Raw genomic sequence first — 22,209 nt, forward strand, 5'->3', positions numbered from 1 at the left:
ATAAAGTTGGTGGAAGTTCACACTAGATGTTTTTTTCTGCAGAAAGACCGGATCTCTTGGCAGGAAAAAAGCTGCAGAAAAGAAGCATGTTTTCCTAAACTTTTATTGTGCTTTTTGCTGTAGTTTTGGCATGCTAGATTTGTCTCTTTTGCATGCTGATAAAGTTTAGTCCTATTCTAAAGGATCAGGTTTTGGCACAAAAAAACAAAGCAAAACCAGATACCTGATTTTTTGTCTGGCTCAGGAACAGCCAGTATGTACCTGTGAGGCCGATGTCACACTGGCATGTTTTACGGACGTATGAGATGCGCAGAAAATATGGATTGCATATGGTACAATGATTCTCTATGGCCCAGCTCCTATCTGCCGTATTTTACGGATCCATATTATACGGTCTTGTACGGCCATAGAAAATCGCAGCATGCTGCGTTTGTCAGCGTATTGTGCAAAAAATACGCCAATGAAAGTCTATGGGGGTGAGAAAATTACGGACCATGCATGTGACTTGTGAGAAGTATGCAGCGGTGTTCTCTAGAAAAGCCAGCAATTCAGTGCGGTGTACAGTAAAATCACACTGACTGAATAGAATAGAATAGGTAGAATAAATGTGTACACATAGAATAGGTATATATATATGTCAGTGAGACACACACATATATATATATATATATATATATATATATATATATATATATATATATATATATACACTCACTGGCCACTTTATTAGGTACACCTGTCCAACTTCTTGTTAACACAATTTCTAATCAGCCAATCACATGGCGGCAACTCAGTGCATTTAGGCATGTAGACATGGTCAAGACAATCTCCTGCAGTTCAAACCGAGCATCAGTATGGGGAAGAAAGGTGATTTGAGTGCCTTTGAACGTGGCAGGGTTGTTGGTGCCAGAAGGGCTGGTCTGAGTATTTCAGAAACTGCTGATCTACTGGGATTTTCACGCACAACCATCTCTAGGGTTTACAGAGAATGGCCCGAAAAAGAAAAAAAATCCAGTGAGCGGCAGTTCTGTGGGCGGAAATGCCTTGTTGATGCCAGAGGTCAGAGGAGAATGGGCAGACTGGTTCGAGCTGATAGAAAGGCAACAGTGACTCAAATCGCCACCCGTTACAACCAAGGTAGGCCTAAGAGCATCTCTGAACGCACAGTGCGTCGAACTTTGAGGCAGATGGGCTACAGCAGCAGAAGACCACACCGGGTACCACTCCTTTCAGCTAAGAACAGGAAACTGAGGCTACAATTTGCACAAGCTCATCGAAATTGGACAGTAGAAGATTGGAAAAACGTTGCTTGGTCTGATGAGTCTCGATTTCTGCTGCGACATTCGGATGGTAGGGTCAGAATTTGGCGTAAACAACATGAAAGCATGGATCCATCCTGCCTTGTATGGAGCATCTTTGGGATGTGCAGCCGACAAATCTGCGGCAACTGTGTGATGCCATCATGTCAATATGGACCAAAATCTCTGAGGAATGCTTCCAGCACCTTGTTGAATCTATGCCACGAAGAATTGAGGCAGTTCTGAAGGCAAAAGGGGTCCAACCCGTTACTAGCATGGTGTACCTAATAAAGTGGCCGGTGAGTGTATATATATATATATATATATATATATATATATATATATATATATATATATATATATATATATATATATATATATATTTATGTTTAATTCAGCGCTAGATAGCAGAAAAGCCGGTAATTCAATTGCCGGCTTTCCCTCTCTCCTTCTCAAACCCGACAGGAATATGAGACATGGTTTACATACAGTAAACCATCTCATATCCATTCTTTTATTACATATTCCTCTTTACTAATGTAACAAGTGTCTCTGTGTAAAATTTAGGGTCTCTACCTATTAAATTAAAGGGTTAAATCCTGGAAAAAATTGGCATGGGCTCCGTGCAATTTTCTCCACCAGAGTGGGAAAGCCAGTGACTGAGGGCAGATATTAATAGCCTAGAAAGGGACCATGGTTATTGGCCCCCCCTGGCTAAAAACATCTGCCCCCAGCCACCCCAGAAAAGGCACATCTGTAAAGATGCACCTATTCTGGCACTTAGCCTCTCTCTTCCCACTCCCGTGTAGCAGTGGGATATGGGGTAATGAAGGGTTAATGTCACCTTGCTATTGTAAGGTGACATTAAGCCAGGTTAATAATGGAGAGGCATCAATTATGACACCTATCCATTATTAATCCAATAGTACGAAATGGTTCATAAAACACACACACATTATTAAAAAGTATTTTAATAAAATAAAGACACATGTTGTTTTAATATTTTACTATACTCTTAATCCACCTGAAGACCCTTGTCACCTGAAATAAAGTTAAACAAAACAAACAACAATATTCCATACCTTCTGTCGTTCAGTCTAGTCCCATGCTGTAAATCCATCTGAAGGGGTTAAATCATTTTACACCCAGGAGTTCTGCTAATGCAGCTGTGCTCCTGTCTGTAAAACTTGGTGAATGAATGGAATGCAGGGGAATGTACTGTAGTTACCTCGAGTCGCGGTGATGCGCCCTCTGCTGGATGAACTCTTATGAACTCGAGCCTGGGAAAATATTCTGAAAAGATCACAGGCTCAAGTTCATATGAGTTCATCCAGCAGAGGGCGCATCACTGTGACTTGAGGTAACTACAGTACATTCCCCTGCATTCCATTCATTCACCAAGTTTTACAGACAGGAGCACAGCTGCATTAGCAGAGCTTCTGGGTGTAAAATGATTTAACCCCTTCAGATAGATTTACAGCATGGGACAAGACTGAACGACGGAAGGTATGGAATGTTGTTGTTTGTTTTGTTTAACTTTATTTCAGGTGACAAGAGTCTTCAGGTGGATTATGAGTATAATAAAATATTAAAACATCATGTGTCTTTATTTCATTAAAACATTTTTTAATAATGTGTGTGTGTTTTATTAACCATTTCGTACTATTGGATTAATAATGGATAGGTGTCATAATTGACGCTTCTCCATTATTAACCTGGCTTAATGTCACCTTACAATAGCAAGGTGACATTAACCCTTCATTACCCCATATCCCACCGCTACACGGGAGTGGGAAGAGAGAGGCTGAGTGCCAGAATAGGTGCATCTTTACAGATGTGCCTTTTCTGGGGTGGCTGGGGGCAGATGTTTTTAGCCAGGGGGGGGGGGCAATAACCATGGTCCCTCTCTAGGCTATTAATATCTGCCCTCAGTCACTGGCTTTCCCACTCTGGTGGAGAAAATTGCACGGGAGCCCACGCCAGTTTTTCCCGCGATTTAACCCTTTAATTTAATAGCTAGAGCCCCCAAATTTGACAACAAGACACTTCTTACATTAGTAAAGAGGAATATGTAATAAAAGAAGGGATATGAGATGGTTTACTGTATGTAAACCATGTCTCATATCCTGTCGGGTTTGTGAAGGAGATAGGAAAAGCCGGCAATTGAATTACCGGCTTTTCTGCTATCTAGCGCTGAATTAAATATAAATACAGTATAAATATATATACATATGTCTCACTGATATATATATATATATATATATATATATATATATATATATATATATATATATATATATACATATATATATAGACAGTATATATGTTTTAACGAATATTTGAGCCCATGGATCCATTGTATGTCGGTTTTGCAAGCCTGCGAGAAAATATTGCAGTACAGATTACATTCGGAGGATGACATGCGCAAAATACGCTGCCGCACCCTGCCTACGGATGACATACGGATCACTATTTTGGGAACATTTCTGCGTATTAAGGCTGTAAAAAATGGACCGTATTTTCATATGCCTAGTGTGACGCCGGCCTAACTGTCAGTATGTGCCTGTAACCTCAATGACTACAGCAAACTCAGATTGCTGCTGTTAGTCATTTAAAGGGAACCTGTCATCCCCAAAATCAAAGGTGAGCTAAGCCCACCAGCATCAGGGGCTTATCCACAGCATTCTGGAATGCTGTAGATAAGCCCCCGATGTATCCTAAAAGATGAGAAAAAGAGGTTAGATTATACTCAACCAGGGGCGGTCCCGCTGCGGTGTGTGTCGCGTTCTGGTCCAGCGCCTCCCAACTTCTTGCAATGACGTCCTCTTCTTGTCTTCACGCTGCAGCTCCAGAGCAGGCGTACTTTGTCTGCCCAGTGTGCAGGTGCCGGGAAAGGTCAGAGAGTATTTACTAAACTAGATCTGCAGGGTGCTTACAACCTGATTCGCATCCATGAGGGGGATGAATGGAAGACGGCATTTAACACCAGGGATGGGCACTATGAATACCTGGTGATGCCCTTCGGGCTCTGTAATGCCCCTGCCATTTTTCAAGACTTTGTGAATGATATCTCCCGAGATATCAAAAGGGCAGACAAAGTACGCCTGCACCGGAGCTGCAGCGTGAAGACAAGAAGAGGACATCATCTGATGAAGATAGGAGGCGCCGGACCGGACCGCGACACCCATTGGATCAGACCGGGACCGCCCCCGGGTGAGTATAATATAACCTCTTTTTCTCATCTTTTAGGATACATCGGGGGCTTATCTACAGCATTCCAGAATACTGTATATAAGCCCCTGATGCTGATTGGCTTAGCTCACCTTCGATTTTGGGGGTGACAGGTTCCCTTTAAATGCAGCATTTAGATAGCTATCTGAAAGCCCCAATGGGGGCCATGATGGTCCTCCTATGAAATCCAGCCGGCAGCTGGGCTTCACAGGAGAATGGCAATTTAGCTATGTACTGCAATATAGTAGTGTAACATACTATTGCAGTTAAAAGGTGATCACAAGTTCATGTGCGCTAATGGAACTAAAAACTAAAGTAAAAAATATTATTTGTTTAAATAATATTGAAAATAAATATTAATTCACCCACATTTTACCATAGATATATAGATATAGCTAGATGTATAGTACTGCAATGTCAATAAAAGTTTGATGTATCAAATATAATATTATTAAATCCACTGCAGTTTTTTTAGTTACCGCACTCATAGAAACATAGAATGTTAGTTTGAAAGGACCCCCAGGTTCATGATGTTCAACCCCAACCACCATGATTCACTAAACCGTCTCAGACAGATGTCTGTCCAGCCTCTGTTTGAAGACTGCCATTGAAGGAGAACTCCCCACCTCTTGTGGCAACCTGTTCCACTCATTGGTCACCCTCACTATCAAAAAGTTTTTTCTAATATCTAATCTGTATCTTCTCCCTTTCAGTTTCATTCCATTGCTTCTCCTTTTCCATGTAAAATTAGAATGAGGATGATTCATCTACACTGTAACATCCCTTCACATATTTGTAGACAGCCATTAAGTCTCCTCTGTCTTCCTTTTTGCAAGCTAAACATTCCAAAAACCTTTAATCTTTTCTTGTAGGACATACTTTGCAGTCCGCGCACCATCCTTTTAGCTCTTCTCTGAACTTGCTCCAGTTTTTCAATGTCTTTTTTAAAATGTGGTGCCCAGAACCAAAATATAACTGTATTTGCCTTTTTGCTGCAGCATCACACTGTTGACTCATGTGCAGTCTGTGATCTATTAGTATACACAAGTCTTTTTCTCCCTGTTATATACCATTCTATTAGTCGCTGCCCATTGTTCAAGCTTATCTAGATGCTTCTTAATCCTTTCTCTGTCTTCACTAGTGTTAAATAGCCCTCCTAGCTTTTCTTAGTCTTACTTAACTATCCGTTCCTTTTTCTAAATCATTTATACAAATGTTGAACAACACTGGGTCCAGGACAGAGCCTTGTGGTGCTCCACTTGAAACACTCTTTCAATTGGATGTGAAAACATTTATTGCCACTCTTAGAGTTAGGGTACTGTCACACAGTGGCACTTTTGTCGCTACGACGGTACGATCCGTGACATTCCAGCAATATCCATATGATATCGCTGTGTCTGACACGCAGCAACGATCAGGGACCCTGCTGAGAATCGTACGTCGTAGCAGATCGTTTGGAACTTTCTTTCGTCGCTGGATCTCCCACTGTCATCATTGGATCGGTGTGTGTGACACCGATCCATCGATGCGTTCGCTTGTAACCAGGGTAAACATCGGGTTACTAAGCGCAGGGCCGCGCTTAGTAACCCGATGTGTACCCTGGTTACCATCGTAAAAGTAAAAAAAAAAAAACCGTACATACTCACATTCCGGTGTCCGTCAGGTCCCTTGCAGTCTGCTTCCTGCACTGACTGACTGCCGGCCGGAATGTAAGAGCAGAGCACAGCGGTGACGTCACCGCTGTGATCTGCTTTCACTTTACGGCGGCACTCAGTCAGTGCGGGAAGCAGACTGCAAGGGACCTGACGGACACCGGAATGTGAGTATGTACGGTTTGTTTTTTTTTACTTTTACGATGGTAACCAGGGTAAACATCGGGTTACTAAGCGCAGGGCCGCGCTTAGTAACCCGATGTTTACCCTGGTTACCCGGGGCCTTCGGCATCGTTGGTCGCTGGAGAGCGGTCTGTGTGACAGCTCTCCAGCGACCACACAACGACTTTCCAACGATCACGGCCAGGTCGTATCGCTGGTCGTGATCATTGGAAAGTTGCAGAGTGTGACAGTACCCTTAGATCACTGAGCCAGTTATGAACCGCAGCCTTGTCAATGCCATACTTGGTCATTTTTTCAATAAGGATAGCATGAGACACTTTATCAAATGCTTTGCTGAAGTCAAGATATACAATATCTACCACATTTCCTTGATCTACCCAGTCAGTGATTCCATCATAGATGATAATTAGATTAGTCTGGCATGAGTTGTTTAATACAAACCCATGCTGGCTTTGGTTATTTACTGTATTCTTAGCCAAGTACTTACATACATGTTGTTTAATAATTTGTTCAAAGATCTTTTCTGGTATGGAAGTAAGGCTCATTAGCCTGTAATTTCCTGGCTCCATCTTCTTCTTCAGCTTTGAAGATAGGGACAACATGTGCCCTTCTCCAATCTTCTGGGACCTCTGCTGTTCTACCTGAAACCCTAATCCAAACACACCCCTAACCCTAATCCCAATGGTAACCCTAACCACACCCCTAACCCTGACACACCCCTATCCCTAATCCCAACCGTAAATGTAATCCTAACCCTAACTTTAGCCCCAACCCTAACCCTAACTTTAGCCCCAACCCTAACCCTAAATTTAGCTCCAACCCTAGCCCCAACCCTAACCCTAGCCCTAACCCTAGCCCTAACCCTAATTCTAGCCCTAACCCTAACCCTAGAACTAACCCTAACCCTAGCCCTAGCCCTAACCCTAACCCTAGCCCTAACCCTAGCCCTAACTCTAACCCTAGCCCTAACTCTAACCCTAGCCCTAACTCTAACCCTAGCCCTAACTCTAACCCTAGACCTAACCCTAACTGTTATGGTTCTCAATGGCAAGAGAACATAGCCCAGCAAACATACGAACTAGCTCTTGGAAGGATGGAAACTAAACTGACCATGAACTAAACCTGCCGCACAACTAACAGTAGCCGGGTAGCGTAGCCTGCGTTTTATCCCTAGACGCCCAGCGCCGGCCGGAGGACTAACTAATCCTGGCAGAGGAAAATATAGTCCTGGCTCACCTCTAGAGAAATTTCCCCGAAAGGCAGACAGAGGCCCCCACAAATATTGGCGGTGATTTTAGATGAAATGACAAACGTAGTATGAAAATAGGTTTAGCAAAATTGAGGTCCGCTTACTAGATAGCAGGAAGACAGAAAGGGCACTTTCATGGTCAGCTGAAAACCCTATCAAAATACCATCCTGAAATTACTTTAAGACTCTAGTATTAACTCATAACATCAGAGTGGCAATTTCAGATCACAAGAGCTTTCCAGACACAGAAACGAAACTACAGCTGTGAACTGGAACAAAATGCAAAAACAAACAAGGACTAAGTCCAACTTAGCTGGGAGTTGTCTAGCAGCAGGAACATGCACAGAAAGGCTTCTGATTACAATGATGACCGGCATGGAAGTGACAGAGGAGCAAGGCTAAATAGCGACTCCCACATCCTGATGGAAACAGGTGAACAGAGAGGATGATGCACACCAGTTCAATTCCACCAGTGGCCACCGGGGGAGCCCAAAATCCAATTTCACAACACCTAACCCTAATCCTAATGGGAAAAGGAAATAAATACATTTTTTAAATTTTATTATTTTTCCCTAACTAATGGGGTGATGAAGGGGGGTTTGATTTACTTTTATAGTGTTTTTTTATATCGGATTTTTATGATTGGCAGCTGTCACACACTAAAAGACGCTTTTTATAGCAAAAAAGTTTTTGTGTCTCCACATTTTGAGACCTATAATTTTTTCATATTTTGGTCCACAGAGTCATATGAGGTCTTGTTTTTTGCGGGACGAGTTGACATTTTTATTGGTAACATTTTCGGGCACATGACATTTTTTGATCGCTTTTTATTCTGATTTTTGTGAGGCTGAATGACCAAAAATCAGCTATTCATGAATTTCTTTTGGGGGAGGCGTTTATACCGTTCCACGTTTGGTAAAATTGATAAAGCAGTTTTATTCGTCGGGTCAGTATGATTACAGCGATATCTCATTTATATCATTTTTTTATGTTTTGGCGCTTTTATACGATAAAAGCTATTTTATAGAAAAAATAATTATTTTGGCATCGCTTTATTCTGAGAAATATAACTTTTTTATTTTTTTGCTTATGATGCTGTATTGTAGCTTGTTTTTTACGGGACAAGATGACATATTCAGCAGTACCATGGTTATTTATATCCATCTTTTTGATCGCGTGTTATACCACTTTTTGTTCAGCGGTATGATAATAAAGCGTTGTTTTTTGGCTCGTTTTTTTTTTCTTATGGTGTTCACTGAAGGGGTTATCTAGTGGGACCATTTTATAGGTTGGGTCATTACGGACGTGGCGATACTAAATATGTGTACTTTTATTGTTTTTCATTATTATTTAGATAAAGAAATGTATTTATGGGAATAATATATATATTTTTTCTTTATTTAGGAATTTATTTTTTTTTACACATGTGGAATTTTATTTTTTACTTTGTCCCAGGGGGGATATCACAGATTGCTGATCTGACAGTTTGCACAGCACTCTGTCAGATCAGCGATCTGACTGACAGCGCTGCAGGCTTACCAGCACCTGCACTGGACCCGGAAGTAATCCCTGCAGGACCCAGATGCAGCCCCGTGGCCATTTTGGATCCAGGGCCTGCAGGGATAGGAGGTAAGAGACCCTCAGAGCAACGCGATCACATCGCGTTGCTCCGAGGGTCTCAGGGAAGCACACAGGGAGCCCCCTCCCTGCGCGATGCTTCCCTATAACGCCGGAACGCTGCGATCATGTTTGATCACAGTGTGCCAGGGGTTAATGTCCGTGACCGCTCCTGGCACATAGTGCTGGATGTCAGCTGTGATAGTCAGCTGACACCCGGCCGCGATCAGCCGCGCTCCCCCCGTGAGCGTGGCCGATCGCATATGACGTACTATCCCATCGATGGGAATTAAGGCCCACCCCACCTCGACGGGATAGTACGTCATATGGGATTAAAGGGTTAACTGTCCCCAATAACAGTAATTTTGACTAGGGGAGTCCAAAATTTTACATGCCACTGTATGTTCTCCAAAATTATATCAATATAACCATCACCTTGGTGCACACAAAAGGAAACCCTCGCACAGTTTTATTTATGAAAAAATAAAATAGGTCCAGGTCTCAGAAATTATTATTTTTTATTATTATTATTGTACATTTTTATAGTGCCATTTATTCCATGGCGCTTTACATGTGAAAAGGGGGCAAATATAGACAAATACAACTAAGGGTATGTGCACACGTTGCGGATTTGCCTCTGGAATTTTTTTGTGTGGATTTGCTGCTTTTTTATGTGGATTTAGTGCAAATTTCATGTTTTTTTTACCCCTGTGGATTTCTATAATGGAATGGGTACAAAAAACGCTGCAGATCTGCACAAAAGAAGTGACATGCTCCTTCTTTTAATCCGCAGCTTTACCATGCAGAATTTTCAGCACCATTACCAAAGCATTTTTTTTCCCATTGATTTACATTGTACTGTAAATCACTTGCGGATCTGCAGCGTTTCAGCACGGAAAAAAACGCTGCGTATCCGCAGTAAATCCGCAATGTGTGCACATACCCTTAACATGAATTTTGGTTTTGACGAGATGCACACACATACACACATACATATATACCGTATATACTCGAGTATAAGCCGAGATTTTCAGCCCCTTTTTTGGGGGCTGAAAGTCCCCCTCTCGGTTTATACTCGAGTCATACCCAGGGGTCGGCAGGGGAGGGGGAGAGGGGGCTGTCTAATTATACTCACCTGCTCCTTGCGCAGTCCCTGGCTCCCCAGCTTCTTCCTGTACTGAGCGGTCACATAGTACCGCTCATTACAGTAATGAATATGCTGCTCAACTGTTATGACCCCAGTGGACAGGGTCTCAGAGGAACGTGTAAGTCTGCAAGATACAAAAATCCAGCTCATAGGGCTGTGGTAACTGGGTTGACCAAATAGCTACTCCTAACGCCAACACTAGAAGTAGCCGGGGATCATGCCTACGGTGATCGCTAGATGACTCGCGCCAACCGGAGAATCTAACTACCCCTAGGAGAAGAAAACAAAGACCTCTCTTGCCTCCAGAGAAAGGGACCCCAAAGCAAGATACAAGCCCCCCACAAATAATAACGGTGAGGTAAGAGGAAATGACAAACACAGAAATGAACCAGGTTCAGCAAAGAGAGGCCAGCTTACTAATAGCAGAATATAGCAAGATAACTTATCTGGTCAACAAAAACCCTATAAAAATCCACGCTGGAGATTCAAGAACCCCCGAACCGTCTAACGGTCCGGGGGGAGAACACCAGCCCCCTAGAGCTTCCAGCAAAGGTCAGGATACAGATAGGAACAAGCTGGACAAAAATACCAAACAAAACAAAAGCAAAAAGCAAAGAAGCAGACTTAGCTTAAACACACAGGAACCAGGATCAGTGGACAAGAGCACAACAGATTAGCTCTGATTTCAACGATGCCAGGCATTGAACTGAAGGTCCAGGGAGCCTATACAGCAACGCCCCTGAACCAACGGCCCAGGTGAGGATATAGGAAAAGACAGACGCTCCAGAGTCAAATCACTAATGACCACTAGAGGGAGCAAAAAGCAAAATCACAACAGCACCCCCCCTTTAGTGAGGGGTCACCGAACCCTCACCACGACCACCAGGGCGATCAGGATGAGCGGCGTGAAAGGCACGAACTAAATCGGCCGCATGAACATCAGAGGCGACCACCCAGGAATTATCTTCCTGACCATAGCCCTTCCACTTGACCAGGTACTGAAGCCTCCGCCTGGAGAGACGAGAATCCAAGATCTTCTCCACCACATACTCCAACTCGCCCTCAACCAACACCGGAGCAGGAGGCTCAGCAGAAGGAACCACAGGCACAACGTACCGCCGCAACAAGGACCTATGAAACACGTTGTGGATAGCAAACGACACAGGTAGATCCAGGCGAAAGGATACAGGATTAAGAATTTCCAATATCTTGTAAGGACCAATAAAACGAGGTTTAAATTTGGGAGAGGAAACCTTCATAGGAACAAAGCGGGAAGAAAGCCATACCAAATCCCCAACACGTAGTCGGGGACCCACACCGCGGCGGAGGTTGGCAAAGCGCTGAGCCCTCTCCTGTGACAACTTCAAGTTGTCCACCACAAGATTCCAGATCCGCTGCAACCTATCCACCACAGAATCCACCCCAGGGCAGTCAGAAGGTTCCACATGACCCGAAGAAAAACGAGGGTGGAAACCAGAGTTGCAGAAAAACGGCGAAACCAAGGTGGCGGAACTAGCCCGATTATTAAGGGCAAACTCAGCTAACGGCAAGAAGGTCACCCAATCGTCCTGATCAGCAGAGACAAAACACCTCAAATAAGCCTCCAAAGTCTGATTAGTTCGCTCCGTCTGCCCATTAGTCTGAGGATGGAAAGCAGACGAAAACGACAAGTCAATGCCCATCCTACTACAAAAGGATCGCCAGAATCTGGAAACGAACTGGGATCCTCTGTCTGACACAATATTCTCAGGGATGCCGTGCAAACGAACCACGTTCTGGAAAAACACAGGAACCAGATCGGAAGAGGAAGGCAGTTTAGGCAAAGGAACCAAATGGACCATCTTGGAGAAGCGATCACATATCACCCAGATAACAGACATGCCCTGAGACACCGGAAGATCAGAAATGAAATCCATGGAGATATGTGTCCAAGGTCTCTTAGGGACAGGCAAAGGCAAGAGCAACCCGCTGGCACGAGAACAGCAAGGCTTAGCTCGAGCACAAGTCCCACAGGACTGTACAAATGACCGCACATCCCTAGACAAGGAAGGCCACCAAAAGGATCTGGCCACCAGATCTCTGGTGCCAAAAATTCCTGGGTGACCTGCCAACACCGAGGAATGAACCTCGGAAATGACTCTGCTGGTTCACTTATCAGGCACAAACAGTCTGTCAGGTGGACAAGAATCAGGCCTATCAGCCTGAAATCTCTGCAACACACGTCGCAGATCAGGAGAAATAGCTGACAAGATAATACCATCCTTAAGAATACCAACAGGTTCAGCGACTCCAGGAGCATCAGGCACAAAGCTCCTGGAAAGAGCATCGGCCTTCACATTCTTTGAACCTGGTAAATACGAGACAAAAAAGTCAAATCGGGAGAAAAACAATGACCAGCGGGCCTGTCTAGGATTCAGGCGTTTAGCAGACTCGAGATACATCAGATTTTTGTGATCAGTCAAGACCACCACACGATGCTTAGCACCCTCGAGCCAATGACGCCACTCCTCAAATGCCCATTTCATGGCCAACAACTCCCGATTGCCCACATCATAATTTCGCTCCGCAGGCGAAAACTTCCTAGAGAAAAAGGCGCAAGGTCTCATAACAGAGCAACCAGGGCCTCTCTGCGACAAAACGGCCCCTGCTCCAATCTCTGAAGCATCCACCTCAACTTGAAAGGGAAGCGAGACATCAGGCTGGCACAAAACAGGCGCCGAAGTAAACCGACGTTTCAACTCCTGGAAAGCCTCCACGGCAGCAGGAGCCCAATTAACCACATCGGAGCCCTTCTTGGTCATATCCGTCAAAGGTTTCACAATGCTAGAAAAGTTAGCGATAAAACGACGGTAGAAGTTAGCGAAACCCAAGAACTTCTGAAGACTCTTAACTGACGAGGGCTGAGTCCAATCAAGAATAGCTCGGACCTTGACTGGGTCCATCTCCACAGCAGAAGGGGAAAAAATGAACCCCAAAAAGGGAACCTTCTGTACACCAAAAAGACACTTTGAGCCCTTGACAAACAAAGAATTTTCACGCAAAATTTTAAAGACCATCCTGACCTGCTCCACATGCGAGTCCCAATTATCAGAAAAAACCAGAATATCATCCAGATAAACGATCAGAAATTTATCCAGATAGTTCCGGAAAATGTCATGCATAAAGGACTGAAAAACTGAAGGGGCATTAGAGAGCCCAAAAGGCATCACCAAGTACTCAAAATGACCTTCGGGCGTATTGAATGCGGTTTTCCATTCATCCCCTTGCTTAATGCGCACAAGGTTGTACGCACCACGAAGGTCTATCTTGGTAAACCACTTGGCACCTTTAATCCGGGCAAACAAGTCAGACAACAGCGGCAAAGGATACTGAAATTTGACAGTGATCTTATTTAAAAGCCGATAGTCAATACAAGGCCTCAAAGATCCGTCCTTTTTAGCCACAAAAAAGAATCCCGCACCAAGAGGGGAAGAAGACGGACGGATGTGTCCTTTCTCCAGAGACTCCTTGATATATGAACGCATAGCGGTATGTTCAGGTATCGACAGATTAAACAGTCTTCCCTTAGGAAATTTACTGCCTGGAATCAAATCTATTGCACAGTCACATTCCCTATGAGGAGGCAATGCACTGGACCTGGACTCGCTAAAGACATCCTGATAATCAGACAAGTACTCCGGAACTTCCGAAGGCGTAGAAGAAGCAATAGACACAGGCAGGGAATCCTCATGAATACCACGACAGCCCCAACTAGACACTGACATAGCCTTCCAGTCAAGGACTGGATTATGGGTCTGTAACCATGGCAGCCCCAAAACAACCAAATCATGCATTTTATGTAGAACAAGAAAACGTATCACCTCGCGGTGTTCAGGAGTCATGCACATGGTAACCTGTGTCCAATACTGCGGCTTATTTTCTGCCAATGGCGTAGCATCAATACCCCTAAGAGGGATAGGATTTTCTAATGGTTCAAGAATAAAACCACAGCGCTTAGCAAATGAGAGATCCATAAGACTCAGGGCAGCACCTGAATCTACAAACGCCATGACAGGATAAGATGACAGTGAGCAAATCAAAGTTACAGACAGAATAAACTTAGGATGCAAATTACCAACGGTGACAGGACTAACAACCTTAGATATACGTTTAGAGCATGCTGAGATAACATGTGTAGAATCACCACAGTAGTAGCACAAGCCATTCCGGCGTCTATGAATTTTCCTCTCATTTCTAGTCAGGATTCTATCACATTGCATCAAATCAGGTGTCCGTTCAGACAACACCATGAGGGAATTTGCGGTTTTTCTATCACATTGCATCACATCAGGTGTCTGTTCAGACAACAACATGAGGGAATTTGCGGTTTTGCGCTCCCGCAACCGCCGGTCAATTTGAATAGCCAGGGACATGGTATCATTCAGACCTGTGGGAATGGGAAAACCCACCATAACATTCTTAATGGCCTCAGAAAGGCCATTTCTAAAATTAGCGGCCAGTGCACACTCGTTCCAATGTGTCAGCACGGACCATTTCCGAAATTTTTGGCAATACACCTCAGCCTCGTCCTGGCCCTGAGACATAGCCAGCAAGGCTTTCTCTGCCTGAATCTCAAGATTGGGTTCCTCATAAAGTAAACCGAGCGCCAGAAAAAACGCATCAATATCAGCCAATGCCGGATCTCCTGGCGCCAACGAAAAAGCCCAATCCTGAGGGTCACCCCGTAAGACTGAAATAACAATTTTTACTTGTTGAGCAGAGTCTCCAGACGAACAAGGTTTCAGGGACAAAAATAATTTACAATTATTCCTGAAATTCCTAAACTTAAATCGGTCTCCTGAAAACAGTTCAGGAATCGGAATCTTGGGTTCAGACCTAGGATTTCTAGTAACATAATCTTGTATACCCTGCACACGAGCGGCAAGCTGGTCCACACTTGTAATCAAGGTCTGGACATTCATGTCTGCAGCAAGCTTAAGCCACTCTGAGGTAAAGGGGAAAAGAAAAAAAAAAATGAGAGAGGGGAAAAAAAACCCTCAATTTTCTTTCTTATAATCCCACTTCTGCAATGCATTAAACATTTAATACTGGCCTGGCATACTGTTATGACCCCAGTGGACAGGGTCTCAGAGGAACGTGTAAGTCTGCAAGATACAAAAATCCAGCTCATAGGGCTGTGGTAACTGGGTTGACCAAATAGCTACTCCTAACGCCAACACTAGAAGTAGCCGGGGATCATGCCTACGGTGATCGCTAGATGACTCGCGCCAGCCGGAGAATCTAACTACCCCTAGAAGAAGAAAACAAAGACCTCTCTTGCCTCCAGAGAAAGGGACCCCAAAGCAAGATACAAGCCCCCCACAAATAATAACGGTGAGGTAAGAGGAAATGACAAACACAGAAATGAACCAGGTTCAGCAAAGAGAGGCCAGCTTACTAATAGCAGAATATAGCAAGATAACTTATCTGGTCAACAAAAACCCTATAAAAATCCACGCTGGAGATTCAAGAACCCTTTTTGCTCACAGAAGGAATCCCCCAAAAATATGTACGAGATTAAAAATTAACCTTTATTAAATAATTTATAAAAAAAGACCAAAAAATGTGCACTTGCAAAAACCATCACCAAAACTCAATCAAACCACAGGAAAGGCCAGGACAGTGCCAAGCCCTACACTCACTGAATGCACCCTGCCTACTTGCGGAGGTTGGCACCCTATTGTCCTGCGCAAATGGCGCCCCCGCTCCTCGTCGGCTCACCCTGCTACCCCTGTAAAACCCTATTTTGAGCAGGGGAATGAAAAAAAAAAAATCATACATATGAGTGCACCAAATAAATTGAATAAACTCAATTGAATTAATGAGAATATCTGGGCGAGCCTATACCACTATCTGGCTAGAACTAATGTTCTTTTACTAGCTCAATAATCTTGGAGTAGGAGAAAGTGCTACAGTGCTAAGCTTCCTACTAACTCAATAGTCTTAGGGTAGGAAAAGTGCTACAGTGCTAAGCAATAAATATTTCCTAAAAACCGTCATAGAAACATATATCTTCTTGGTTGGTTTGGGGACACTTCTCGAAATTCTGTCCCAATATTTATAAGGAGATAACTACTGTGTTACACAATCATGCCTCATATAGCCACACATTACCATAATGAGTTGTTTTACAATACCAAGATTAACCAACCAGTTGGAAAATGCCGTTGAATATATATATACATCAGGTGAATCCCCTTTTTTGTGCTCAATCAGAAACAATCCCTTATAACTCAAAAGAATCCCTTTTAACTCTCAAAAGAATCCCTTTTAACTCAACGCGTTTCCCCTCTTCCTTCTTTTTAAAGAGGTTCATCAGGAGTTCAATCAGATAACAAAGGGTTACTTAGCTTTCGTATATTTTCGTGTTTTGAGCGATGTGGATAGCTGCACCACCGGGCCAATCCCCTATCTGTGTAGCGCTTACACAGATAGGGGATTGGCCCGGTGGTGCAGCTATCCACATCGCTCAAAACACGAAAATATACGAAAGCTAAGTAACCCTTTGTTATCTGATTGAACTCCTGATGAACCTCTTTAAAAAGAAGGAAGAGGGGAAACGCGTTGAGTTAAAAGGGATTCTTTTGAGAGTTAAAAGGGATTCTTTTGAGTTATAAGGGATTGTTTCTGATTGAGCACAAAAAAGGGGATTCACCTGATGTATATATATATTCAACGGCATTTTCCAACTGGTTGGTTAATCTTGGTATTGTAAAACAACTCATTATGGTAATGTGTGGCTATATGAGGCATGATTGTGTAACACAGTAGTTATCTCCTTATAAATATTGGGACAGAATTTTGAGAAGTGTCCCCAAACCAACCAAGAAGATATATGTTTCTATGACGGTTTTTAGGAAATATTTATTGCTTAGCACTGTAGCACTTTTCCTACCCTAAGACTATTGAGTTAGTAGGAAGCTTAGCACTGTAGCACTTTCTCCTACTCCAAGATTATTGAGCTAGTAAAAGAACATTAGTTCTAGCCAGATAGTGGTATAGGCTCGCCCAGATATTCTCATTAATTCAATTGAGTTTATTCAATTTATTTGGTGCACTCATATGTATGATTTTTTTTTTTTCATTCCCCTGCTCAAAATAGGGTTTTACAGGGGTAGCAGGGTGAGCCGACGAGGAGTGGGGGCGCCATTTGCGCAGGACAATAGGGTGCCAACCTCCGCAAGTAGGCAGGGTGCATTCAGTGAGTGTAGGGCTTGGCACTGTCCTGGCCTTTCCTGTGGTTTGATTGAGTTTTGGTGATGGTTTTTGCAAGTGCACATTTTTTGGTCTTTTTTTATAAATTATTTAATAAAGGTTAATTTTTAATCTCGTACATATTTTTGGGGGATTCCTTCTGTGAGCAAATTTTTATTAACCCCAAAATTACCTTTCTCTGTGAAAGATTCAAGAACCCCCGAACCGTCTAACGGTCCGGGGGGAGAACACCAGCCCCCTAGAGCTTCCAGCAAAGGTCAGGATACAGATAGGAACAAGCTGGACAAAAATACCAAACAAAACAAAAGCAAAAAGCAAAGAAGCAGACTTAGCTTAAACACGCAGGAATCAGGATCAGTGGACAAGAGCACAACAGATTAGCTCTGATTTCAACGATGCCAGGCATTGAACTGAAGGTCCAGGGAGCCTATACAGCAACGCCCCTGAACCAACGGCCCAGGTGAGGATATAGGAAAAGACAGACGCTCCAGAGTCAAATCACTAATGACCACTAGAGGGAGCAAAAAGCAAAATCACAACACTCAACCTCCCATAGGGGTGGAGCCGCATATTCACTACTGTAACGAGCAGTACAGCACCATGGAATTAATGGTGCTATATAAATAAATAATAATAATAATACTCTTCAAGAAAGCCTACAGCCTGCAATAACCATTCTGCCGCCTCACCATCGCCAGAGAAGCTGCCTCACCACCGCCAGAGCTGCTGCACCTCCGACCTTCTGTCTCTTCCCCACTATCCCATAGAATGTAAGTCCGCAAGGATAGGGTCCTCTCCCCTCTGTACCAGTCTGTCACTGTAAACTTGATTACTGTAAACATTATTTATAACCCTGTATGTAACCCCTTTCTCATGTACAGCACCATGGAATTAATGGTGCTATATAAATAAATAAATAATAATAATAATAATGAGCGGTAACGGTGACCGCTCAGTATAGGAAGAAGCTGCGGCGCCAGGGAAGCAAGGACTGCACCGCACCAGGAGCAGGTGAGTATAATGGGGAGGGGAGCGCAGCACTGTGCGATATTCACCTGCTCCCCGTTCCGGGCGCTGCTGCAGTGATGCTCAGGTCAGAGGGCGCGATTACGTGGTTAGTGCAGACCTCTGCCTGAACATCAGTGCAGAAGACGCTAAAGATGAAGCGGCACCGGAACGAAGACAGGTGAATATTGAAAGTGGCGGGGGCCTGAGCGATGGAGAGGTGAGTATGTGATTTTTTAATTTTTTTATCGCAGCAACAGCAAATGGGGCAAGTGTCTGTATGGAGCATCTTATGGGGCCATAACGTTTGTGCAGCACTATATGGGGCAAGTGTCTGTATGGGGCCATAATCAATGTTTGTGCAGCACTATATGGGGCAAGTGTTTGAATGGGGCCATAATCAACGTTTGTACCACACTATATGGGGCAAGTGTCTGTATGGGGCCATAATCAACGTTTGTGCAGCACTATATGAGGAAAGTGTCTACTGTATATGGAGTATTTTATGGGGCCATAACGTTTGTGCAGCACTGTATGGGGCAAGTGTTTGTATGGAGCATCTTATGGTGCCATAATTAACGTTTGTGCAGCATTATATGCGGCAAGTGTCTGTATGGAGCATCTTATGGGGCCATAACGTTTGTGCAGCATTATATGGGGCAAATATCTTTATGGAGCAGCTTATGGGGCCATAATCAACATTTGTGCAGCATTATATGGGGCAAATGTGTATATGGAGCATCTTATGGGGCCATTATTAACCTTTATGCAGGATTATATGGGGCATATTTCAATATGGAGCATCTTATGGAGCCATCATAACCTTTATGGATCATTATATGGGGCTCCTGATTCAATAAGGATATTCAAAAACACTTAACCTACTGATATCTCAATTAATTTTACTTTTATTGGTATCTATTTTCACTTTCGACATTTACCGGTAGCTGCTGCATTTCCCACTGTAGGCTTAAACTCGAGTCATTAAGTTTTCCCAGTTTTTTGTGGCAAAATTAGGGGGGTCGGCTTATACTCGGGTCGGCTTATACTCGAGTATATACGGTATGTATGTATATATATATATATATATATATATATATATATATATAATTTTTTTTTTTCGGAATGGAAGGAAGGATTTTTTTTAAGAAATAGACAATACTGTTTCCTTTGTACTATAGAAGCATTTTTTTGTTTTTTTTTGCAAAATTCTGAATTGTTCTTGACTGCTAAAATATAAAATAAAGCAATATGTATTTTGTATTGCAGATGTAAAAAATCTGGTGTTTATTTACTTTTTACTGCACTATAGCCCTGATTCATTAAGACAGGCATTTTGTACTCCAGTCTTAATGATGGGTGAGCAGAATATGCACCAAATGCTTTAAGAAGCACGCTCCAGAAATGTAATAAGACTTATCAGAAATGTAAGAAATATACCGTATATATACTCGAGTATAAGCCGAGACCCCTAATTTTGCCACAAAAAACTGGGAAAACTTATTGACTCGAGTATAAGCCTAGGGTAGGAAATGCAGCAGCTACTGGCAAATTTCAAAAATAAAAATAGATACCAATAAAAGTAAAATTAATTGAGACATCAGTAGATTGTGTTAAAATGTGCCACATATAATGCTCCATACAGTTCATTATGGCCCCATAAGATGCTCCATATAAAAATGTGCCACATATAATGCTCCATACAGTTCATTATGGCCTCATAAGATGCTCCATATAAAAATGTGCCACATGTAATGCTGCTGCAATAAAAAAAAGACATACTCACTTCTCGTTGCTGCCTGCTGCTCCTCAGCATCCTGTCTCTCCGCAGTGACTGTTCAGGCAGAGGGTGGCGTGCACACTAATACGTCATCGCGCCCTCTGACCTGAACAGTCACTGCAGAGGATGCGGAAGACGGACCATCGGTGGAAGTGGGAAAGGTGAATATGAAATACTCACCTGCTCCCGTTGCGGTCCCTGGCAGCTTCTCCCGGACAGATGGTGTCCGGGAGCCGGCAGCATATTTCTCTGTCAGCGGTCACTGGTACCGCTCATTACTGTAATGAATATGTGTCTCCACCCCTATGGGAGTGGAGTCCATATCCATTACTTTAATGAGCGGTACCACGTGACTGCTGAACAGAGGAAGAGCTGCGGGCGCCGAGACCATGGGACATGCAGGGACTGTGCCAGGAGCAGGTGAGTATGTGACGGTCATCGCTCCCCCTCACCCGCCTACCCCCTCGCCGACCATGAATCGAGTATAAGCCGAGAGGGGCACTTTCAGCCCCCAAAAATAGGCTGAAAATTTCAGCTTATACTCAAGTATATACGGTAATCTTTTTTTGATTAATTTGATGGGTGGACATAGTAAGGTCCCATATCTTACTGGTTCTGTCCCAGCACACCCATTTTGGTAGAGCTGCTTGATACTAACTTTAAAATGGCAAAAGTCACAAAATGTTAGCTCAACGCCGCTGAATAAAAAATGTTGTGACTATACAAAGTATTTAACATCAGTTTTCTGCCATAAACACTGCCATAAACACTGTCATGTATTGGCCCCTATGAATTCCGTAAAATATTAATAAAAAAAATAAAAGCGGAATTGAATATTTATTGGACTTATTATCTCTGTTTTTTAGTACATTATGCAGTAAAGTGAATGCTGTCTTTCAAACTATACCTTGTCTCACAAAAAAATACAAGTCCTCATAAGGCTCTGTTGATGCAAACATTTTAAAGATATGGCTCTTGGAAGAAGAGTAGGGAAAAAGTAAAGTGCAAAAATGGGAACTAACCTGCCACTGAAGAGGTTAATATTTCACTCACAAAACTTTGAATTATGGGTGTTATGGTGTTATGGTGACTATCCACAGATTTTATCTCTTTTCATTTATTTGCATTAAACATTTCATCAGGTAAAAGTATGTGATGATTACTTAAAAAGGCAAATTTTTCGTTGATTCCTTCCTTTAAAATAACTTTATTTTTTGCTCTTCATTTAATCGAACTTTAGTGTCCAAGCAAGACATTCGGAGGTTTTGACTCAACAAAAGATCTCCCTGATGAAGTTATTATGTTTGCCAGGAGTCACCCAGCCATGTACAACTCTGTTTTTCCAATCAACAACCGTCCAATCATAATTAAAACAGAAGTGGATTATCAGTTTTCCCAGATCGTGGTTGATCGCGTGGAAGCAGAGGATGGACAATATGATGTAATGTTTATTGGAACAGGTATGATTTCCAGAGTGCTTTTAAAATATATAAAAACATATGCATTTATTTTTTACTAGATGGCAGCCCGATTCTAAAGAATCGGGAGTCTAGAATCCATATATACTTTATTTATTCAAATGTAAGAATAATTTGGTGGGCGGGGACCCTCGGCCTCCGATTTGGTGGGCGGGGTCCCTCTGCCTCCGCTTTGGTGGGCGGGGCTGCTCGGCCTTCGATTTGGTGGGCGGGGCTCCTCGGCCTCCGATTTGGTTGGTGGGGCCCCTCGGCCTCCGATTTGGTAGGCGGCGCCCCTTATCCTCCGATTTGGTGGGCAGGGCCCCTCGGCCTCCG

At 43.2% G+C, this 22,209-nt stretch overlaps 1 protein-coding gene across 1 annotated transcript in view; it reads left to right on the forward strand.

Annotated features, from left to right (window-relative positions):
• SEMA3A (semaphorin 3A) overlaps window positions 1-22,209 on the forward strand; it is a 353,944-nt gene that overhangs the window by 279,686 nt on the left and 52,049 nt on the right. The window contains exon 11 of the mRNA XM_077264656.1: window positions 21,657-21,876. Coding sequence (XP_077120771.1) covers window positions 21,657-21,876 — 220 coding nt within the window. The remainder of the gene's footprint in view (window positions 1-21,656; window positions 21,877-22,209) is intronic.

Source organism: Ranitomeya variabilis, chromosome 5 (genome assembly GCF_051348905.1).
Source record: "Ranitomeya variabilis isolate aRanVar5 chromosome 5, aRanVar5.hap1, whole genome shotgun sequence".
In the NCBI taxonomy this organism is placed as follows: Eukaryota; Metazoa; Chordata; class Amphibia; order Anura; family Dendrobatidae; genus Ranitomeya; species Ranitomeya variabilis.